Raw genomic sequence first — 20,984 nt, 5'->3', positions numbered from 1 at the left:
ATATGCATCTGTCCAAAGACTTTTTTCAAACATGTTCTGACTTCTCAGAACTATTGCAGTCTGAACACTGAACAGATCTATAAAATTTACAGGGTTGTTGTCCAGAACCAGAACTTCATTGCCACTGTGACCTTCTTGGGTGTTTTATTTAAGCCTTCTAAAATCTATTCTCAGTAGCAGTTTAGATGTTAAGAAAAGAAGCCAGAAAGCTACGAACATTCTGCTCTCCCTTTTGGTCAGGGGCCATCCTTCTTAGTCTAAACCTGTCCCCAGCTGCAGCCATTTAGCCTGTTATCTTGATGACAGGTGGATAACCTTAGTGTCATTCTGGTGACCACACAAAGTTTATTTACATGAACTCAGATGTTTATTTGCAGTATAAACAGGGTATGATGAGAACCAACCAACCCCAGCAACCCACTCATTCTGTTTGCTTAGCTATTGCTCCTGAAAAACAGCTAAAACCCTGTCAGACATTCCTTTTCCATTTGGTTTTTAAAGAGCCTTCTAATTCAGGGGGCCTTTTTTTGTCCAATTATGAAACCTTTCATTGTACTAGCACTCTGCTGTAGTTTTTTCTCTAGCAGAGCCACCCCTCTTCCATTTGAGTTTTTGGACTGTGATGACCCTGATGTCTTTAAAGCTGTCGACACAGCACTGAAGAAATACAATGGAGACAGAGCAACTGGTAATCAATTTGCTCTATACATGGTGATGGAAGCCAAGAGAACTGTAAGTAGACTTTGCAAAAAAAAAAAAAAAAAAAAAAAAAAAAAAAAAAAAGTTGGAATTGCTTATGCACTCTGAATCAGATTATCTTCATCCTGTTCATAAGAAAGCAAGTATGACAGCAAAGTGTCTTCCAAAAATCTTAAAAAATCCAAGAAATGACTTGCACAGTAAGATACTTGTTACCATGACAAGCAGGGATGTATATTATGTTCTTATCAACGGAACTGTGTGTGCTGGTGAATTACTTATTAATGCAAGGACTAAAGAATAGAAAATTTCTATCACTAATACAACTTGTCTTACTAGTCCATTCTGTTTTCTCCTTTCTCTGTTGGGAATTCTACCCTTTTCCATCATCAGTAAGGTTTTCAGATCAATGACAAAACCACACTTACTAAAAAACCTGAATATTATCTTGACTTGGGAAGAGCTGGTATCACACATAAAAAAGAATGACCTGATAAAATTTGGCAATACTCTGAATAAATTGTTTGTGAATATTATTTGATTGACACTAGTCCTGAGTCACAGATCTATCTAAAAGCACTAGGTGGTATTTTAGTCAAATAGGGTGACAGCTAAAATTACAGAAAAAAAGAATGAAACATGATCCTTTGCCTGGAGTCCTTCTGTATAGCATTAATCTAACAAAAGAGTATTTACCTCTGAGAGGCATACAAAGATGATATTACCATAATAATGACAACCATTACTTTACTTGAAAACAACATTAGCATTTTTTTCTACTGGATTGGATTTTCAGATGTAAAACACAAGAAACCCAGTGTCAGAGAGAATATTTTGCACTCCAAAATAACAAGACACTTTTACCCAGATAGAAATTGACCACAGAAAGGAGATACGAGTTGCTAAAAGCCTTACAGTAAACTACGCACATCTCCTGGCACCTACCCTCTGGGCTTCCTGTTTTCAAACTGGGGAGATTTCAGCATGTAGTGACAAAGACTAAAATCTGGCAAACTCTTTATACAATTAATATTAAACAAATGAATAGTCCCACTGTCTTCACTGAACTATACACATCCTTAACAATAGCCAAATGCAAACATCTTTATATCAGAGCTGTAACACCACTTTCCTTTTGCTGATGTTACCAAAGGACAGGTACTAGTTTCAGTATTTTATCTTAAACAATGTTCTATTTTTACAAATACATATTTATTGCAATTTTTATTCATCTTTCCTTCCCTAGATATCCATCTTTCCTTTTCTTAAAAGATGTGAGGTGGGAATCAATTATCACTTTGAATCATTGATCTGACTATAGTGTTAAGTAAAAAACAGAGAAAAGGAATCTGCAATAGAGATTTCCTCATATTCGATATTCTTTTTCTAAAAAGCGTATAGATTTTACTCATCACTAGTCTCACAATGTTGAATGCATTAATTAAATAGCTGGTTATTACATATTCATGTACATTCATTATTGATAAGGTAATAAAACATAAAAGCTGGCTGCTGAAAGACTGAACCTGCCCCAGTTAAAGGCATAGCTGTTCATAATAATAATGAAATAAACCAACAACAAATAATATACAGAAACAATGTCTTTTCTCACTTATTTTGTTTACTCACTGAGCTGATTTATTGCAGATTTAAAACACTGTAACAGAGAACAGAATTTGGCTCCTTTTAAGTCCATATCACAGATAGTATAATCTGATGCAGCTCCATAAATGTCAATTTATACCTGCTGAGGATTAAGTCCATTATATTTTTTGAGACCCTTTCATCCCATTTTATAACCTGCAACCATTATATTGGGTACCTCTACACCTCTTTGTAGTTGTAGCAGTACACAAGAATTGAGACAACACAGAATATAATTCTGTGCCTACACCAGTGTAAACCCAGTATATTCCACCCACATCAGCTCAGCTTCTCTTTCTTGATACCACTAAGGCAAGAATTATCATTTAATTCTCCCAGCAGTATTATTTGAGGATAACCAGTGTTAAAGTACAGCAACTGCCTGTGTTTGTATTTGAAAAGGCACATTGGCTGAGCATTTTTAGTGGCTGTAAAAGCTTAGTAACTTCTGGCTTTATATCTCCTATAAAGGATGAACCACAAACCTTGCAGTGTGCTAATGTTACCTGTAGGCACAGGCTTACTACTCAGTTTATGGCAAGGAGAAAATGACCCCTTCTGATTTACCAGCATCAGAAACACTTTCACTAGCCAGGCCAAACTTTGCTTAATACTTTGTCTGTATTTCATCTTACGGGATTCCTGAAACTACCCTCATGAGCAGTTCTGCCTTTAATGCCTGTAGGAAAACTGCAGGCGCCACCAAAGGCTGTCTCCAGAGCATATGCCTTCCTTGCCCCTTTCTTCCAAGTAGGCAGGGCAGCTTAAGTACCCTGTTACCCCAGAGTAAAGGCAGTTTGGGCGCTGCCAGGCTGCCTGAGGGTTGCTGGCTGCTGTTTCTGGGCTGCCTGTAGAGTTGTACAGAAGGGAAGTAGACAGATCTGGGAGGAGGCCAAGAGTGAGAGTGAGGGAGTCAGACAGGAGCACAGTCCAAGCTGGTAATTATGCTAACCATTGAAGCAGCAACCCAAATTTGCTTATTTGGAGTACATTTGAATATGAGTATAAAACCTAACCACTTCTTTCTGGTTTTAAAACCCTTGGTACTACCAGTTAAAATGAAGGTAGTTGAGCATACCATATCCATTTATCAACTTACTGTAATTGTAGGTAAGGGCTCAGTAATATAATTAGATAATTATTGAACTACCAAGATTTGGGAGACCTTGCATGGAAGCCAGCAGCTAATGTGAAACCATACTATAAAATATAAGGTAACCAACGGAGAGTATTTACCTTTTGAAGCTCTTATCTTTTCATTTGATTTATTACTATGCAAATGTTGACATGCATATTGTTTTTATGCAGGCAGGTCCTGACACACAATTCTATATGAAATATCGAATACATGAAACCACTTGTGCCGCTGAAGAAAATAAACTGTGGCAAGATTGTGATTACAAAGTACCTGCAGAAGCTGTAAGTATCTGTCCTCTTTAAAAGCTCTCTGTACAGAAACATCAGCATAATGACCAGGACTGCATTCGCCTGGGGAAAAATATAGTAGAGAATTTAACTGTTTTAGCTGTGTTGCTTTTGAGAGCTTATAGGCTAAAGTACAGTACAGAAATGTTTACAACTCTAAAGTTAACCATTATAATCATGAGTTTACCATTATAATCCTGAATATGTGCAGAAGGGAACATTTCAGCACTTCAGTATAAAGGTTCTCAATAAAGTCAACATAAGATACATGCACTGTGAGAGTGTGAGGGCTACAAAACTTTGTTAATTATGTATAATGGAAACTTGCACAACCAAATTGACTTCAGATCTGCACCAACAAAAATACTGACATGGAAGCCACTATGGCAGAAAGTTTACTATAGGGCTTTTAGCAGTGCAAACATGTCTGGCTCATGCTACTAGAGAGCACCTAGAGGAGGTACAATCGGGGCATACATAGGATGCAGGAACACTGCACATTTCCAGTGGAAGTCACTGTTATTTCACCCAGTACACAATGCAAAGAAAGGGTTGATGGTGATAATATCATTTGAATTGATGTGAAATGCCATGGTCATTGCTGCATATCTTGTACTAGCAGAGAGGCAATTAGGTAAATACACAATTTATACAGACGATTTATGCAGATGTATTCATTTCCATTTTTCTGACTGTAAATTCTTTAGTTAATTAATATGCATCAATCATGATACAAAGCAATCTTTCAAATTATCTGCTCAGTTCATCCCCTACTCTCCTCACAATCAACAAAACCATTCCTTTTCCAGTAATAAAACAGCAAATTAGACATTACTACAAATGTACGTATGAACTTGTTCCCCAAACTCAACTTGCAACTGTCAACTTTGTTCAATAGCTAGAAGAATATATAGCACTGTATTTTTCTTCAGCAAGTTTAAGACAAATGTTGTCATGTATTTTTGCAGAAAACGGGAGAATGCACAGCTCAAGTTCACATGAATAATGCTGAAAAAACAAGTAATGTTTCGCAAGATTGCAAAATTTTTCCAGGTATGTAACTGTTTGGGGCAGCATTCAACAAGTACATTGACATATAAGAATGGGAAAAATATAATACTGAGACTTTGAGGTAATTTTAAAGGTAGGAGCTCCTCATCATTCTATTCAGACATTTACAGATAATCTTCCATAAGCAACTACATGTTAAAGATAAAATTTCACTTCACTGTTATACACATATAGGCTAAGTCAGTGAAATACTGGCAGTTTCTACCTAGGGTAATAAAAACCAACACATGCGTGTGTAGTAAGTTTCTTCAAACACTGGAATTATACCAAGTTAAAATGAATTTGCTTAAGACCAAAAGCATATCAGTAACTTAGAAACTAGATACAACTTGTCATGCTTTTATTTTCTGTCCTTACTTATTCAAGTATAAAATTGTGCGAGAAGTTATTAGAAAAAACCTTTATATGACAAAATTGTACCTTAATTTTCTCGAAACTAAAAATGACTAAATGATTTCTGTTAAAGTTTACCAAAACAAATATTTATTCCCAACCAAAAAAAGGACCAAAAAAAATTTCATTTACAAAATAAAAATCTAGCAGTGATATAATTATGTAAGAGACACTATGATATCTTTTAGACCTTAACAATAAGCAGTACTACATTTCTTTCCTGTAAGACATTCATGTATGACTATTATGTTCAAATAATAATTTCCTTTATTAGAAAGAGATCACATTGTTTTAAAGCTTTGCAACTGAGATCTCTATGTGGCTATGCCTAGTCTTCATGTAAGACATAGCCAAGCTAGTTTTAAAATACCCATCTAACTGGTAGCAGGGAGCTAAGTGCATATTAACTACAGAAATATTTACCATGATTTCTAAGATGTTTGGGAGCTTAGCTTTGGGTTTTGTTCCTAGTTATCTTGTTTAAAGCTTAAATGGCTATACCTCCAGCCAGTGTCCTTCTAGGAACTGCAGTACATACAAACTCCGTGTTCTGCTACCGAATAAACGCTGCTTGGTTTAGATGCATTTGTAGGGCAATGGTGACATCTAGTTGCCAGTAAAAGGTGTGTGAAACCCACAGAGAATGCATGGGAAATTTGCATTTGAATCTTTGCTTAGAAAGCTAAAAAAAATACATAAATTAAATGAATCATGTATTCAGCCTAAGCAGCTCATCTTCTCCTACCAAGTTATAGCAACTCTGAAAAAAGAATACACATTTGTTCAGCACTTATGAAAATGCTGAGACCATAGTCGGTTTAGAACTGGGTATACTGTTGTTTTATTATCTCCTTTGTGATTACTCCCTGAAAACATGGTCACATTTTTCTGTAACATGTATATATTTGTCATTAGTGAGTCAAAATAAGTGATGCTAGAAATACAAAGGGCCAGACTTTGTTCAAGTACCCCTGGGAGAGCTAAGACTAAACAGTATTGCTTACACTGAGATATTCCAAATGTACAAAGGAGCCAAATCAAATCCAAAGGATTCAAACAGAAAGAGTGAAACAATAGACCTTAACCAGTGAGGGATTTCCCCACCATGTTAGATACCATACTTTTCAGCCTTCTTGGAGGAACAGTTTGATCATACTGACCCTGGACTGGTTTCCTGGCTGGTTCAAGTTGGCATAACTCCATTTAAGCCAGTTTATGCCAGCTGAGGATCAGGCACACAAATTTTACTTCAATTCCATAGAGACCACATACTGTCCCACTTTCATTCTCAAGCTCACTGAATCATGAAATTAATTTATGTACTGAACTATAAAATTAATTTATGAAAATCCAATCCATGATTCCTAGAAAGGAAAGAGAGTTAATAGGATTAGTAGTAGGAAACAGAAGTTTGAGCATCCCCATCAAGCTTGTCTATCCACAGCCAATCCAGTTGGTTAAGCCTGAAGGTACCACCAAGTGGTAACTGGCAGCCACAGTGACTAGCAGAGGGAGTTCAAACAACACAGCGGCAGAATAGTTCAGCTACAGTCCCTGAGGAGCTCAGAGTCAGAGCAGTTCACATGGGTAATCCAAAACACTCCTGTCAAAGTCCCCATCCTGAAACATGGTGAGGACAGCAAGCAGCTGCACACAGTGGGTGAGCTTTGAAAAATTTGAATAACATCTCCTTAGTTGTAGCCTCCACTGGTTCTTCCCTGACTGAATGACAGGTGACCCTTCCTTAGTGGTGTCAAAACTACATGCAAGTTTTTTCAGAGATTGTATGACTCCCGAACTCACTCTGAATGAAGTTTGCTGCTGAAACCATGCCTGGATCCAAATGTCATGGATGGCCCTCACCACCACAAACCAAAGCATGTTTCTAAATACAATTAATGGCTTTGCAGGCCCTGAAACTGAAATTGGGATTTTGCTGATCACTCCAATTAAAAGCTCATTGAACCTTTTCTCTCATTGCCAGACAGGAAAAATTAAAACCTGAGACTGTTTTACATGAAGCCCTATGTTTTTTGGTTTGTTTCTTTTCCAGCTACACCAAAGATAACACTTACTGAGGCTACCTGTCTTGGATGCTTCCATCCTATACCAAGCGACAGTTCAGAAGTGTCAGAAATTCTGAAACAAGCCATTCAAAAGTTTAATAGGCACAGTGCTGAACCCGCCTTTTTTAAGCTGGTGGAAATAAAAGAAGCTAAAAGACAGGTTTGTCTATGATTTTTCTCTAAACTTTACCAACCCCCCCCCCCCCCCCCCAAACCAGGTACCTTAGTTGTTTTATGTACATACTTCTGATTTTAAGGTGGCTTATATTTCATAATAAAAGCATACGAAATGCACACAGAGTATAGACCCTGTAAATAATTCTCTTCATTTATAAGGAATCATAAATGGTTACCTGCTGGATTTTCAGAGCTGTCAACTTCACAAACTGATAGTAAACATATTTTTTTTTCTTTATCTGCAGTTGCATCTAACCAGTGTTTAGCACCAGTTTATTTGCATTCAGTGCTGACACAGGCATCTTATGTCATCTCAGATGCTCTCGGGTATTCCACTTGGCCTCTCCCTGAAGCTCCAGCAGGAGCAGATCTCTCCTAGGTTCTGTGCCAAAACTGCCAGCCTGCACAGATGTCTCATATACTCTACAGCCTCTCAAACAGCAGCCGGCATCTATGTTTTTGCAATGCAATAGGACCCATATGTCAGCAGCTGCTATATGCTATAGAACGGGTAAACCCCATATAGGAAAAATGGGTAAGAAAAACAAAAAGCCAGCATGTCACTTGCTGAAAGATTTCTGCATACAGGAATATCTGCTTTGCAAGAAATGACTGCTCAGGTCACAGAAATTCTGTGTCATCTGGTATTTCATGCAACAACTATTTCCCTGGGAAAGGACTGGTGTGATGTTGCTAGAAAGCAAAGTTTCTTATTTGGTTTTTAACTGGTATATAAGCTGACACCAAATACAGGCCCTTTTCTTTGAATGTGTATGTATTTACTTAGCCAAAAAGCGTCTTCTGATCTCGTGTCAATTTGACCCATGATTTAATTCAGACTGTCCTCTTTTTATTTACTGGTGGCAACGATCCTCTTAGCTGAAAGACAAGCTTACACAACATTTAAGCCACATGACAAAATGTCACAGACAGACTGTAGTCCAGCAGCTAGGAAGAGAACCATCATGTCACTTCTGGCAAACAAAGCCTAGTCAGACCCCTCCACTTTAACTGATCTGACATGGAAGGTTCCTATATTTGATTCTTGTTTCCCCTTTTTAATCCAACACTACCTGACCCAACACTGTGACATGGAGAGATTTCATGGGTGAGAAGCAGTAGCCGCAGTGAGGAAAACTGAACTGCTTCCTGGAGAGAAAATGAAAAAAAGGGTCACAAATCTGGACAAAACAGTGGGTGGGAGAAGGTAAAGCCCAAGGCAGACACAATTATAGGTAGATGATAAATGCAGGACACTCAATAACAAATGATGCCAGCACTATAAAGTTACATTATTCAGGTACTGTTTTACTATGTCCCCTGCTCAGGAACACAGGACTTGCCCAGCTGTATTAGTGTAGTCATCTATCTAGACCAGCTTCCTGTCACTGGGAGTAATAAGTAACAGATACTTTGGAGGAAAGTGCAAGAAACCAAGCATTATGAGGCTGCAGGCTTGCCAGGAGAAGTGGAATCCAAACACAAAGTGCACTTCTAATATATGCATGACTGACTTTGTTTACTTTTTGTATCACAAGGACAAGATTTTTTTTTGCTGTCCATGAACACTCTATGGCTCAATGACTGCAAAGTGATTTAATGGATGGAAGGCACTAGAAGAGTAGTTTTGCTTTCTTTGCTAATCACATTTAACAGTCTAACTTCCAAGTTTGTATTGGTTTACACAATGCATCTCCTAAATATCTGTTCCAGGTGGTAGCTGGATGGAATTACATAATTAAATATGAAATCGAGGAGACTAATTGCTCCAAAGACCAATTTCAAGATTTAACTCCAGAGTGCAAAACTACTTCTAGAGGTGTAAGTAATCTTCAAAATCTGTTTATCAAGAAAATATCACATTAACAAATAATCATTGACATCTGACTCAAGAAAATACTTATAGTCTTGCTTCACTTTGTGAATGAAGTTTAAATCCAGGCTTATAGATAACTGTCTATTCACGCAATTAGAACAACATCCATGTCTTCTCCTGAATCAGCGACTAAGATGACCACTGAAATGTTTACAGATTACTCTATAGAATCTAAACAGTCTCACCCAAACAATAAATCCCTTGAGAAGTTCCTATCCAGATATTTAAGGAGTCACTCAGGTACAACCCAAAAACCAATAATTAAAATTAGCACCATTTTTACAGCTTAAGATATATTTTCCAAGAAAAGTAAGTAGCTGAATTATTACTTAACCTCTACCACAGTCCAAAAAAGAGAGCTTCAAAAGAAATTTATTAACAAACATACATACTCTAGCTAAACTGCTGCAAAACCAGGTACTTCCTTGGCTTCTTTGACCTGGAACAGAATTAACTGCACCAAAAATAGAGGGTTGCTCTCTCAACCAACCTCCCTGAACCAGCTCACCATGGGATCAGACAAATGCTTCTGCAAATACAAGGTAGAGGGCAGGAACGCAGAGTCATAATGAACAGTGGTGGTAAATGGGAGGGAAGGAACCACAGGAGTCCTGACCCGCATCTGTTTCAGCTGTTGTGAAGTGCACTGTTGAGTGTTGCGTTCAAGAGCCTCTCCTGTTCAAAAATTACTCCTTGGATGTCTCAAGACTGTTTCAGAATGTTTCAGAAGCATTGATCAAAAAAGCAAAGAATGACAACACTCTGGTAAATAATAGGAGAGTGAGAATCAGACTAGCTAAAGCAAATCTATTACCTACACTTGCCCTTAAATCTTAAGCCTTAAGCTCATTCATGTACTGCTTTGATCATGCAGGGTTTGTGGGATTGGATCTTTATCACTTATCCCCTGAACTGTTAAGCAGCCTTGTTAATAGATCATCGACAGATATTATTAGAATATGATATTCCAAGAATATTCTATACCTTGGAATGACCAAATTCCATGGAAAATGTTTCATAACTTTATTCAGCTCTGTACTATTAATTTTGAAATGGGAAGACCAGAATTGCACCCTGTATTCAACATGCATGTGAACCACAGAGCTATAGTGGGGCATAATGTCATCCTCTCTAACCTGGATAATAAGCCCTGGTGTTAATTTTTTATTATTTTTCTAAACTACTACTACGCAGATTTTTTATGGATGACATTTTCAAGTATCTGTCATAACCCTAAGATCTTGATCTTGAATTGTAACAGTCTTCCTTCTTATTCTACAGTTGATTAGTTTCCTTTAGAGTCTTTGATAAGGGACAATGAAACCTTTTTGAAAATCTACCTATACTTTATCAACAGGTCTCTTTACCCACTTTTATTGATGGTTTTGAAGAACTTTTACAAGTCTGCAAAATACAACTTCTGTTTACAGCAAAACCCCTGGTCTCTTCTTGGTGTATTCATGCCCCCTAGTTCTTTCCTTATTACCATTTCTAATTACTTGAATGGTAGAGACATCAGTTTTATGGGTCTATAACCTTTTTAAAACAGAACAGGATCAACATCTGCTTTCTTCCAGCCCTAAAATATGAAGGCAATTTTAAGCAAGTCATCTACCACAGTTCCTTTAGAACACCTGAGTAAATACAAGAAACTTGGTAATGTTTGATTTGTTAATTGCATAATCTTCTTTTTGGTCTTTACAGTTTGAGACAGAAATTCTGGTGAGTTCTCCATAAAACAGGATTCTAGATTGTAAACCTCCCCATTTCTTTCTGTAATGAACACATACAAATAGTTCATTTAGCTTCTGTTCTACGGTTTTATTTTCTCTGAGTGGTCCTTTTGAACCCTCATCCTTTATTGGCTCTGCAGACTGTCTGGCAGGCTTCTTGCTCCGAGTATATTGAAGGAAGGAAGGAATTGTTAGTAGTATGCTTGCCTTATTCTGTTAGCAGGAAGGTACTAGGATGTGAGCTTGTTCATTATTTCTAAATAATAAGGAGCTGGTTTGGTTTTTTTACTCCAGCGTGTAGGTAAATGTGATGCCAAAGCATATCAAAATCTTCACGCAGAGATCATAGACATTGCAAGCCAATGCAAGCTTCCAGGTATGTCATAGGCACTATCAATTTTAAAAGTTCTGCAATTTTCAATGTTCTTTACAATTGTAAAAAAAGACAAAATAAAAATGCAAGAGATGAAAACAGATAATAACAAGAGACAGTAATTCTTCTGGGACCAAAAAAGCACTGCCTCTTAATGAAATATTAACACAGATTTTTTTCACTTCCTACAAGTATTTCATATGCAGCTGAAAGTTACATTTTATCATTTGTATACTGCCCTATTTCTATGACATGGAGCTGGTTGCTGACTCTCATTTGGAGATTAACAGATACAAACTTGAAGGGTATAACTGTCCTAAAAAAATTAATTCCTTTTCCACCACAATGACAAGCAAGTTAATATCACATTGTTTAAATAAGTAACTTCTAACTTTTCAAAGAGCTCCCATGTATTCTTTTGAAAAGCAAAGGAGATGAGGACTTTAAGATTTTGTCCAAAATTGATAATTCACGTATTGATACTATCATTGTTTATTTCATATTGCATGGCTAGACTTATATTTGATACTTTAGAGGCTTTTTTTTCCCTAGTAAATAAATTACTTTGACTGTAATGAACTTATAAATTCTAACTCCCAAATCATATTCTTATTATTACTTTTTCCTCCAGCCATCTATTTGGACACAGATTATCACAGCTCCAGAGCTTTAGAACAGGGAGTACAGTACCACTCCATGTAGTAAGTGCTGCATTCTCACCCATTCAGACTTGTTTTTCTTCCAGAAATGATGATATTCTTCAATACACTCATTCATTGCCAATAACATGCACCTCTTGTTTCACCTGATTCAGGTCCTTCCATATTTGTAGATGTTCCCCTTCTTTATTTGCTAGCTATCTGCATTCGGTATACATAATTCTTGTTTCTGTGAGAAAACTGTTGTTAAGTGTCCAGTGTGACACTAGGTGCTGATGCAGTGCTCTTTTAGATAACCAAGATATGATAATGGTGATCATATAAAACTCAAAGATATTTTGGTTTCATTTGATGGACCCAAGTTTGAAGCATTGCAGAAAGCAGGGGTTTATAACTGGTTTTCCCAGTCTTTATCTCCATTGAATCTTTTGTTCCTTAGATCTGAAATCTGTTGGTTTCTTTCAGCTGAGGACACGGTAATTCCTGCCACTCGCAGTGGTTGTCCGAAGACTATCCCAAAAGACAGTCCAGAACTGAAGGAACTACTGAAGGTTTCTATGGAGAAGTATAATTCGGAGAGCAATGATGATTTCTACTATAAAGGTGGAGAAATAGAAGCAGCAACAGTTCAGGTTGGGATATACCACAGAGATAAGGAACAGACATGGCAGTGTTATTGGTCTGAGCTGAATGTTAGCTAAAGTTTGTATTTAGATTTGAAATAATGTTTTTCTTTAAGTGTTGATACATGTGGTAACTGAAATATCCATGCAATTTTTCTTTCAAAACTGTAACCATCTTGGCTTGCATTCAGAAATTATTTAAAAATCTCCCATCTGTTGATTTTTTTATCTTTCTTAAAACATGATTGTAAAAGCATGGGAAAAAGGTTGACTTAGGGTATCTGATTTCTGTATATCTACCCCACTCTTTACCAGCCTTTGTAACATAGCTTAGACTTTTAAAGTAGAAAAGTAGAAAGTACCCACTTGATCCACCACACCAATACTCTGCATGTTGTTTTAGGCACTGTCCACCCTACAGTAGCTGTAAGCTCCAAGAAATGGGGCTTCCCAATTTCACTTAGAAATTTGTTAATTTATATACTGATTCTGCTGCTAATAATAATCCAGCTAGATTCACAAGAGAACATCTGTGCATAACTTAAGATATACAGATAAATAAAACAGAATAAAGAAGAACAAGGAATCAAGAGGATAATATTGGTCAGCATTTGCATTTGCCTTGTTTACTGTTCCAACATATCAAAACAGAGGTTTAGGACAGAATTGAAAATAAGACAGTGGAGGAGTTCAGAAAATACTTTGTCAACAACTTCTCCTGAGCATGAGGGGTACCACTGGAGAAGGCACTAAAAGCATATCAGAGTTTTTCTGAATAACTCACGTTAGCTTGCTAGTAGTATCTGTGCTTTTTCTTCTTTTAAACCTTTTTTCTTCTTTCAGACTTTTTTCTTCTTTCTCACTTTTCATATCATGATTGATATTAGCATGCATACATTTTAAAAATAGACTTAAAAGAGACAGAATTTCATGTTTTGTCTGCTGTCTCTGAAGCAGGATATATTATCTTGGGCTCTGTAAAAAATACCAAGAGAACTCGTACCAGGCACATTCTTGAACCCATGCAGTTTCTCTCCTTAATGCATTTGGCAAATATGTTCATTTTCAACTGAGCCTGTTCATCACACACTTCATTTTACTCACATTCCACTTTTCTTACATCATATTTGGCTCTCTACAGTGGTATCTCTAATGATTTCATTTGTTATTAATGAAATTACTACAGGCATCCAATAAAACAAAGCCAAAACTGTGGGCCTGATATTATTCTGACCTTTCTGTTTCCTTCAGTTTCAATGCTGGAATTTTTGAGAATGGAAACTGGAGTAAATAAGTAAGTTGATTAGAAGCAGATAGGTTTGCTGCCAAATATTTTCATATTGTTCTTAACATATGTTGTCCCAGTGGTCAGGACTTGTAGAATATAAGTAGTATAAGCCTGTAGAAAAACAGCTTTCCTATGAACCCTTTTCAATAAAATGCCTTTACCAAAGAAAGCCTTCTTGCTAATTTTTCAGGTGGTTGCAGGACAAAACTACCATTTAGTATTTGCAATCCGGAAGACAAACTGCTCAAAGACAGAGTTCGAAAAATTTAATGAAGACTGTGAAGCCACATCAGACAGTGTAAGTAATGATGATGTTGCCAACTGTAATGTTCCTAATGGACAAATTCATTTGCACCAGAAGTTATAAACACTTAAGTAAAATCACATCCTGAGTTCTGCTACCTCTTTCAGTGAACTTTTGTTTCAACAAGAAGGACACATTTCACTGTTTGTAACCCAGACCAGTGACAATGTTAGTAAAACATGAAGCTTAAACTGAGTCACTCCAACTGCAGAATCAGTGGTCACTGCAAAGTGAAAGGAACTGATAATAATGAATCAAAGAAAGGAGGGGAGGACGCTGCTGCGAAATGAAATGGCTGCAATACTCTTGTCTCTGTGGACTTGCAGCTAAGGAAAACATGAGATTGGAGTGTTACTGGTGTGCAAAGGAATGATGTTTCTGAAGCACATGCTGATGATACTGGGAAAACATGCTCCAGACACTGGAAAGTAATGCTGATAGGGCCAGGAAGCATTGGCAGGGGAGTTGGTGAGAAAGACAGGCTTTATTTCCCTTCTCTTTTCCCACCACATGAACAGGGCTTACCTGTGAGATTTTAAAATCTGTTAGTGCAGCAGGCACAAAATAAAAAAAAATTAAAAAGCCTTTCTCTCTATCTCAATTTCCCACGTTTTAGTAGGAGAAATACCATCAACAAACAATATTTCTTAGGAATATCATGAAGATTAAACAGTTACGGCTCCAAAAGTGCTAGAGATGAAAAATCCAATTTTTCAAGGTCTGCTCTCCAATCCAAAGTTGAATTAAAGTGTTTACACAGGCATACTATAACCACAAAAAGCTAAGCAGTGATGTTTCCCAATACAGAAGTCTTCATCACTAAGATGGATTTTATAGATATTCAGGTAAAGTTCCAAGTATATTTGTATTTTAAAGTATTACTAAAAATAATTTTTTTCATGCACAACTCTCTTCCTTTGTGTCTGATGTCTTGTTGCCTTAACGTGTTGATTTTTGTTTTGTCAACAGGCACCATTGCCATGTGAAGCACAAATTCACGTGATCCCATGGGAGAATAAAATCTTTCCCCAGGTTAACTGCTCTAAAGAACGCTCAATGGTATGATTCCTTTTCATTATTCATCATCATAAATAGAGCACAGAACAAAGGCTGTCATTAAATTCTTTATCCATTCCAAATTATCTCATATTTTGTACCAAAAATAAAGGAACACATAGTTCTTTTAACAACCTTAATAATGCCACACTCCTCCCTCTCACCCTCTAACCTCAGCAACTTGTTACATCAAGGTCAGTTTCATTACAAGGTGAGACAGTGGACAACACAGTGATTACAGAAATACAAAGGCAATAGGACAGAGAGAACATTCTGCCTGTTGACTGCTCCTTTGCATTATCAGTTAAGCTGTAAAGTATCGAGCCCCATCAGTTCCTTTGAATTACTATTCATACTAGGTTTAAAAATTGAGAAAAAAAAATGTATTTGGCAACACAATAATTATACCCCACAGATTTCAAAAGCATCTGCGAATCTTTTCATATTAGTAGAGTAGCAGATCTCCTGCCACAAGTTGTCAATCTCTGCAGGAAGATCTTTCAGTTTCCTTCCTGCCCAGCTCCACGATTAACTAGCCCTGAACATGGGTCAGTTTGAAAATTTCAGAATGGAATATAAATCTTTTTTTATTATCAGAACTTTTTTAGTTCAGATGGTTGCAGGTTTTTTAATAAATGCAGGGACTCCCATGTTCCCCAGTGAAGAAGAGAAAATACACTGAATAAAGTGAGATTGATTAACTTGCATTCCTAATCAACAACTTCACTGTGCTCAGCACCTTCATAACTACCTATTTATTCATTATGTAACAACTAATAAATGTCTCTCCTCTTTGTTTTCACTACAATATTGTATTCACATCAACTTTCAAATTTAGCTCCATCCCAAGCAACCCTGATTTACAGGTAGATAATGATCAGACACTTTGGTGGACAGAAATTAAACCCATGTTGGATAGTAACTGTACACCATGCATTCAGTCTTTGTCTCCAGTTGAACGGCGATGGGGAAATAGAGATTACTCAGTAAGAACTGAATGTTTCATATTATCAGCTTTAACCTATATTTGTTATTTCTAACCAGTCTTATGAAATGCATGTGACAAATCTAGAAAAAAAATTTAGTAGTTACATTTCATATAACAAAATGACCCAGATCTTTTGTATATTCTGGTATTGAGACTACTCAGAGATGTGTTAGCCTTTAGCATAAATTGGTTTTATACATTAGACTGTTATACTCTAACAGGCACAGGGACATTTAGTCCTAGAAATCAACTAACTGTATTGTTCATAAATTAAAACCAGTACACATATTTTCCTCTCTATAGTATCATTCCCATATTAAACTGACAGAATGTCAGTGATATATCAATTGTTCTTCTAACATATAACTGCTAAAATACTCTGGAATTATTTGGGAGGATGTTTATGCTTCCATATTTATCACAGATAGAAAAGATAAATACTTAGTTTACTTTAAAAATCTGATATTTTTGCTAAATTACTCATACTGCAATGAACCAACTTCTGTATTTCCCAAATCTGGAGCTATTTTTTCTTGTTCATGTAACAAATATGGCTATTATTGCAATGTTTTTTAGACTGTACTTCTAAGAAGGCCTCCTGGATTCACACCTTTCCGAAGCTTTGCTACGCTAGACCAGCCAAATGAAATTTCATGCTCTGATAAAAATGAAGAAGAAAGGCAAAGACCTGGCAAAGAAATGAGAAAAGATGGTGGACAGGAACCAGAAGGTGAAGGTGAACATGAGCATAAACACAGGCATGAACATGAGCATAAACATGAGCATAAACACAGGCATAAACATGGGCATAAACACAGGCATGGATATAAAAAGGATCACGAGTCTGACAAAAGGCATAGGCATGAAATTGGTTGTGGGCACAGAACTGGCCATGGGTGTGGGCATAAAAAACACAGTAAAAATGGTAAACATAAACACCCAACCCCCAAATCTTCTCAGGAGTCCAATGAAAGGGTTTTTAATCAAAACGAAACCCTCCCATCATACAGTGCTGAAACAGCATCAGAGCTAGTTAATCCAGGGGTTGCAAGAAAGGAAACCAGTACACCTGCAGAACCACTAACTCTTCCTGATGCATCTTTATTTAATGGGTTGCCAGATCGCCCAGAACCTCTTCTCCCCAGATGTCCTGGAAAGCCATGGAAACAAATCATGGACCTTCCAGCTCCTTCTGGTTTTCCCAGAGAATTCACAAATGAGGATCTCTTGCCTTCTGCAGTAGAAAACATCGATCCAGCAACAGAAAGCTCAACACCTCCCCAAAACAAAGACTTTGATATCTCAGATGCTTTACTATAATTCAAATATCATAGGATCCTTTTCAGAAATTATACATAGAAAAATAAGAAAAATACTGCCTTTTGAAATGTATAAAATATGAAGAGGCAACAGCTCCTATTCTGTTAGCTAAGATACTCAGGTAGGTCAGCAGCACTTCAGGGGACCTAAGACCATATGGCAATGCTCTGTATTTGCATATATTTGCAAAGATGTAAATCAGGCAATGGCACCAATGATTCAGAACCAGGCTAGTAAAGGGACCAGGCAAGTCAACAGCCTTCTGCTGCAGAAGTTAAAATTGTATCTCATCTGCCTCAAGTTGCTATAAGCACAAAGTGAATCACTGCATCAAATCTCACTGTGTTATGTTTAAAATAATGGCACAAAAAATTTTGCAGATTACATGAAGAATCTCAACCAAATTTGTGTAAGACAAAAGCAGGCCAATATAGAGCAAGGATGCCTTTCTTAGATATCTGAAACAATATTCCTCTAATTTACTGGAGTGAATCTTTTAAAGAACAAAATAAAATAAAGGAACCAGTTTTACCTCCCAATTTCTTTAAACAAGTTAATATTACCACCAGCCTATCACTAGCAGGTTGTTCTGTTGAACGAGATAACAGGGACAGCTGAGAGAATTCTAAATAAAGCAGGTTTATTATTCCCTATGCATATTATGTTAACTACATAGTAGAGGCACTATGACTGAGAGATTTTTCATGTGGCAGAGGTGCACAAATATTACAGATCAGATGACAAAATTGCAAACACTTGAGTTACCTAAAATTTGTCTGCCTTCTTCCATTATTAGCTTGTGCATAATTTAGAGACTGGACTGAATTTTCTATTCTGGGTAACTTCCAAATGTTAAGGTTTTGGTGGGATACATTAGCTAAAAAGCACCAGATATTTCTGGCAAATTAAAATGTTTTCCTTCTGTGTGGATCCAATAATTTATTCAGCTGAAAAAACACCCAGCGATAAATAAATACTTTAATGCCAGATCAGTTCACCAGTTTGAACCACTACTTGGTCCCTTAAAAGGTTACTGAAAGGGTAAGGTGCTACAAATGGGAACACTTCACCAATTTTGTTGTAAGAGACCACACTGCTTGAAACCACAGTATAAGTATCCTCCAACACATCTGTAGAGACAAAAAGGATATTCTCTGAAATTGTTCATCCCAGCTGCTGGGATTGCTGTGGCATCAAGACTATATACTCAACAGATGGGAATGTGTTCTTCTTTTGTGTACTATGCTCCTATTGCCATCAACTCACAGGTGAGGAAGAACTAGATAGATGAAGACTACTTAGAGAACGCAAAACAGATGGATCAACAGGATCAGGAGGTCTTGGCACAAAAGGTCCAGGAGGATTGAAGGAGAAGATAGCTACAAGGAAAGGTCAGAAGACATAGAAGTGGAAAGGACAGAAGCAGGGTGGAACAATATGGACGGGGTGAAAGGAACGAAAGAGAACAGCAACTTAGTGGCAAAAATGGAAAGAGAGTGAATGGGATGGAGAAGTGACATGGTAGAGGTAGCATGGCCAAGAAGCATAAAAGGACAGGAATTGGAGAGGGGGCATAAGAGCAAAAATAAAAAGCAAAAGACCTATGCAGGAGGGTCTCTCCAATCATGACAAGAAAGTCCCCTAGACATCACAGAACTGAACTCATACTTCCCGAATCTAAACGTTGCCTGACAGCATAGGCACGTTTCCCCTCTCCAGTACCTGGTTCCTACAGAGGTAAACAACCTTGTGTTCAGTTACTTCCTCAGCTCATGTGGTAGATAACCACACTGTGAGTGAAAGAACGCAGCCCTGCTGATAATCCATGTTGAGGGAGAATCACTATGATTTTGCACGTGCAATTTCTTTTTCTTCATTTTTTCTAATTGCATTAAAAGCTGCATTAAAAGCTACATTAAAATTATATTTTAAAAGCCATAAAGTCCAAAATTAGAAACTGTCCCTGTGAGTATAAATTCAGCCTGGTTATGTGCATCTAAACATTTTTTTAACACAGTGTAACTGGCTGCCATATAGGCATATATTAGATAGATAGATAGATAGATAATTGTCTCTCATGACTGGTGATATATAATCAGAACCACTGTACTTCCTTTCTTTTTGAAAACAAAGTTACCAATCTTTAAGAAGTCATACAACTTAGCTGGAGCCCCATTTTAAGGAAAGATAAAATAGTAGTAACTCCTGGATCTACCACTAATCAAATCCTTCATTTTTTTCTTTCATTCCTTTCCTTGCAGGATGAAATGCAAAGTCTATCTTTTCTTTTTAGCACATGACAAGTGCTAAAGCAAAGTCTTGAGAGTTATCTTTAGTTGTTTGCTGCTTTTCTTTTTTTCTGAATATTGACTGGTATGATTTTGGCTATTACTGGGAACTCTTTGTGTATGCTCTATTATTAAAAGGAGTATAAGCTCAAAACAGATTTTCTTTAAATTACTGTAGAATTCAAGTAATTCATGGAAAATTACAATAAAAGAAATAAAGATGCAAAGACGAGAAAAACAAAGTTTTCTTCCCATCTCCGATTTCCCTCATCTGAATGAAAAGATAGTCACACTCTAGGCATATTTTCCCCTACACAGCACACGTACATAACCACAAGTAGTGAGACATAGACTGAGTGGTCAGAGCAGGGTAATAAAAGCCAAAACTCCTAGATTCTTGACTGCCTTGAAGTTACCACATGCTATAGCGATGATATGAGGTTTCATTAATGTTTAATACAAAGGCAACAATTTCAATTTTGGCTTCTTGTTTTTATAATGTACAAAAATAATTACTTTAAAAAAAATCATTCTGGAATAAAAATCAAAGTGTTCCAGTCTAAAAGTTTTGAAACAGAATGTTCTGATATTTTTAGAACGGAACATTTCAATTTCTCATTGACATGTTCTCACAGAAAGTTTTAATTATAACAAAACAGCACTTTCTGATGGAAAAAATATGCTGTCAGAAAACTACTGACCAGGCCTGCTTCAAGTCTGCTGCTGAAGAGCTCTGCAAAACTACCAGTTTCTCCTATTGCTGGACTCATGCTGGAGCGCTCTATCCAGTGCAGGGCAGTGCTTAACAAGTACTTTTTTCCTTGGCCAGCAGATGGCAGATTTTTTGCCAAAGGGTTTTTATGATCTCCAAATTAGGGTTTGGTGATTGCCAGGAAAGGTTTAGTAGGCTTAACATTCAGCGTTTTTCTGGGTTAGTAACACTGTAGATAAAAACATCACATCTGTGCAATCTGTTTTAAATATTAAGCTCTATCAATAGA

The 20,984-nt window shown here is 36.9% G+C and overlaps 1 protein-coding gene across 6 annotated transcripts; it reads left to right on the top strand.

Moving 5' to 3' along the window:
* The first annotated feature begins 408 nt into the window (after nucleotides 1–408).
* KNG1 (kininogen 1) lies at nucleotides 409–20,210 on the top strand. 6 transcript variants are annotated; one of them, XM_030026951.2, is made up of 11 exons: nucleotides 421–732; nucleotides 3,652–3,762; nucleotides 4,737–4,821; nucleotides 7,286–7,458; nucleotides 9,177–9,296; nucleotides 11,379–11,460; nucleotides 12,582–12,748; nucleotides 14,218–14,325; nucleotides 15,301–15,390; nucleotides 16,952–17,105; nucleotides 17,496–20,210. In XM_030026951.2, the coding sequence occupies exons 1-11, from the start codon at nucleotides 538–540 to the stop codon at nucleotides 17,693–17,695; spliced, it is 1,485 nt and encodes a 494-aa protein (XP_029882811.1). In that variant the 5' UTR covers nucleotides 421–537; the 3' UTR covers nucleotides 17,696–20,210. The 6 variants fall into 6 exon arrangements, with proteins under 6 accessions (XP_029882809.1, XP_029882807.1, XP_029882808.1 ...); XM_030026950.2 differs by having other exon boundaries at nucleotides 424–732; nucleotides 16,952–17,111; XM_030026952.2 differs by having other exon boundaries at nucleotides 428–732; nucleotides 9,189–9,296; nucleotides 16,952–17,111.
* Nucleotides 20,211–20,984: the final 774 nt, after the last annotated feature.

This window comes from Aquila chrysaetos, chromosome 10, assembly GCF_900496995.4.
Source record: "Aquila chrysaetos chrysaetos chromosome 10, bAquChr1.4, whole genome shotgun sequence".
Taxonomy (NCBI): domain Eukaryota; kingdom Metazoa; phylum Chordata; class Aves; order Accipitriformes; family Accipitridae; genus Aquila; species Aquila chrysaetos.
Note: the sequence above shows the minus strand (reverse complement) of the source record. Positions and strands in the feature narration are given on the sequence as shown.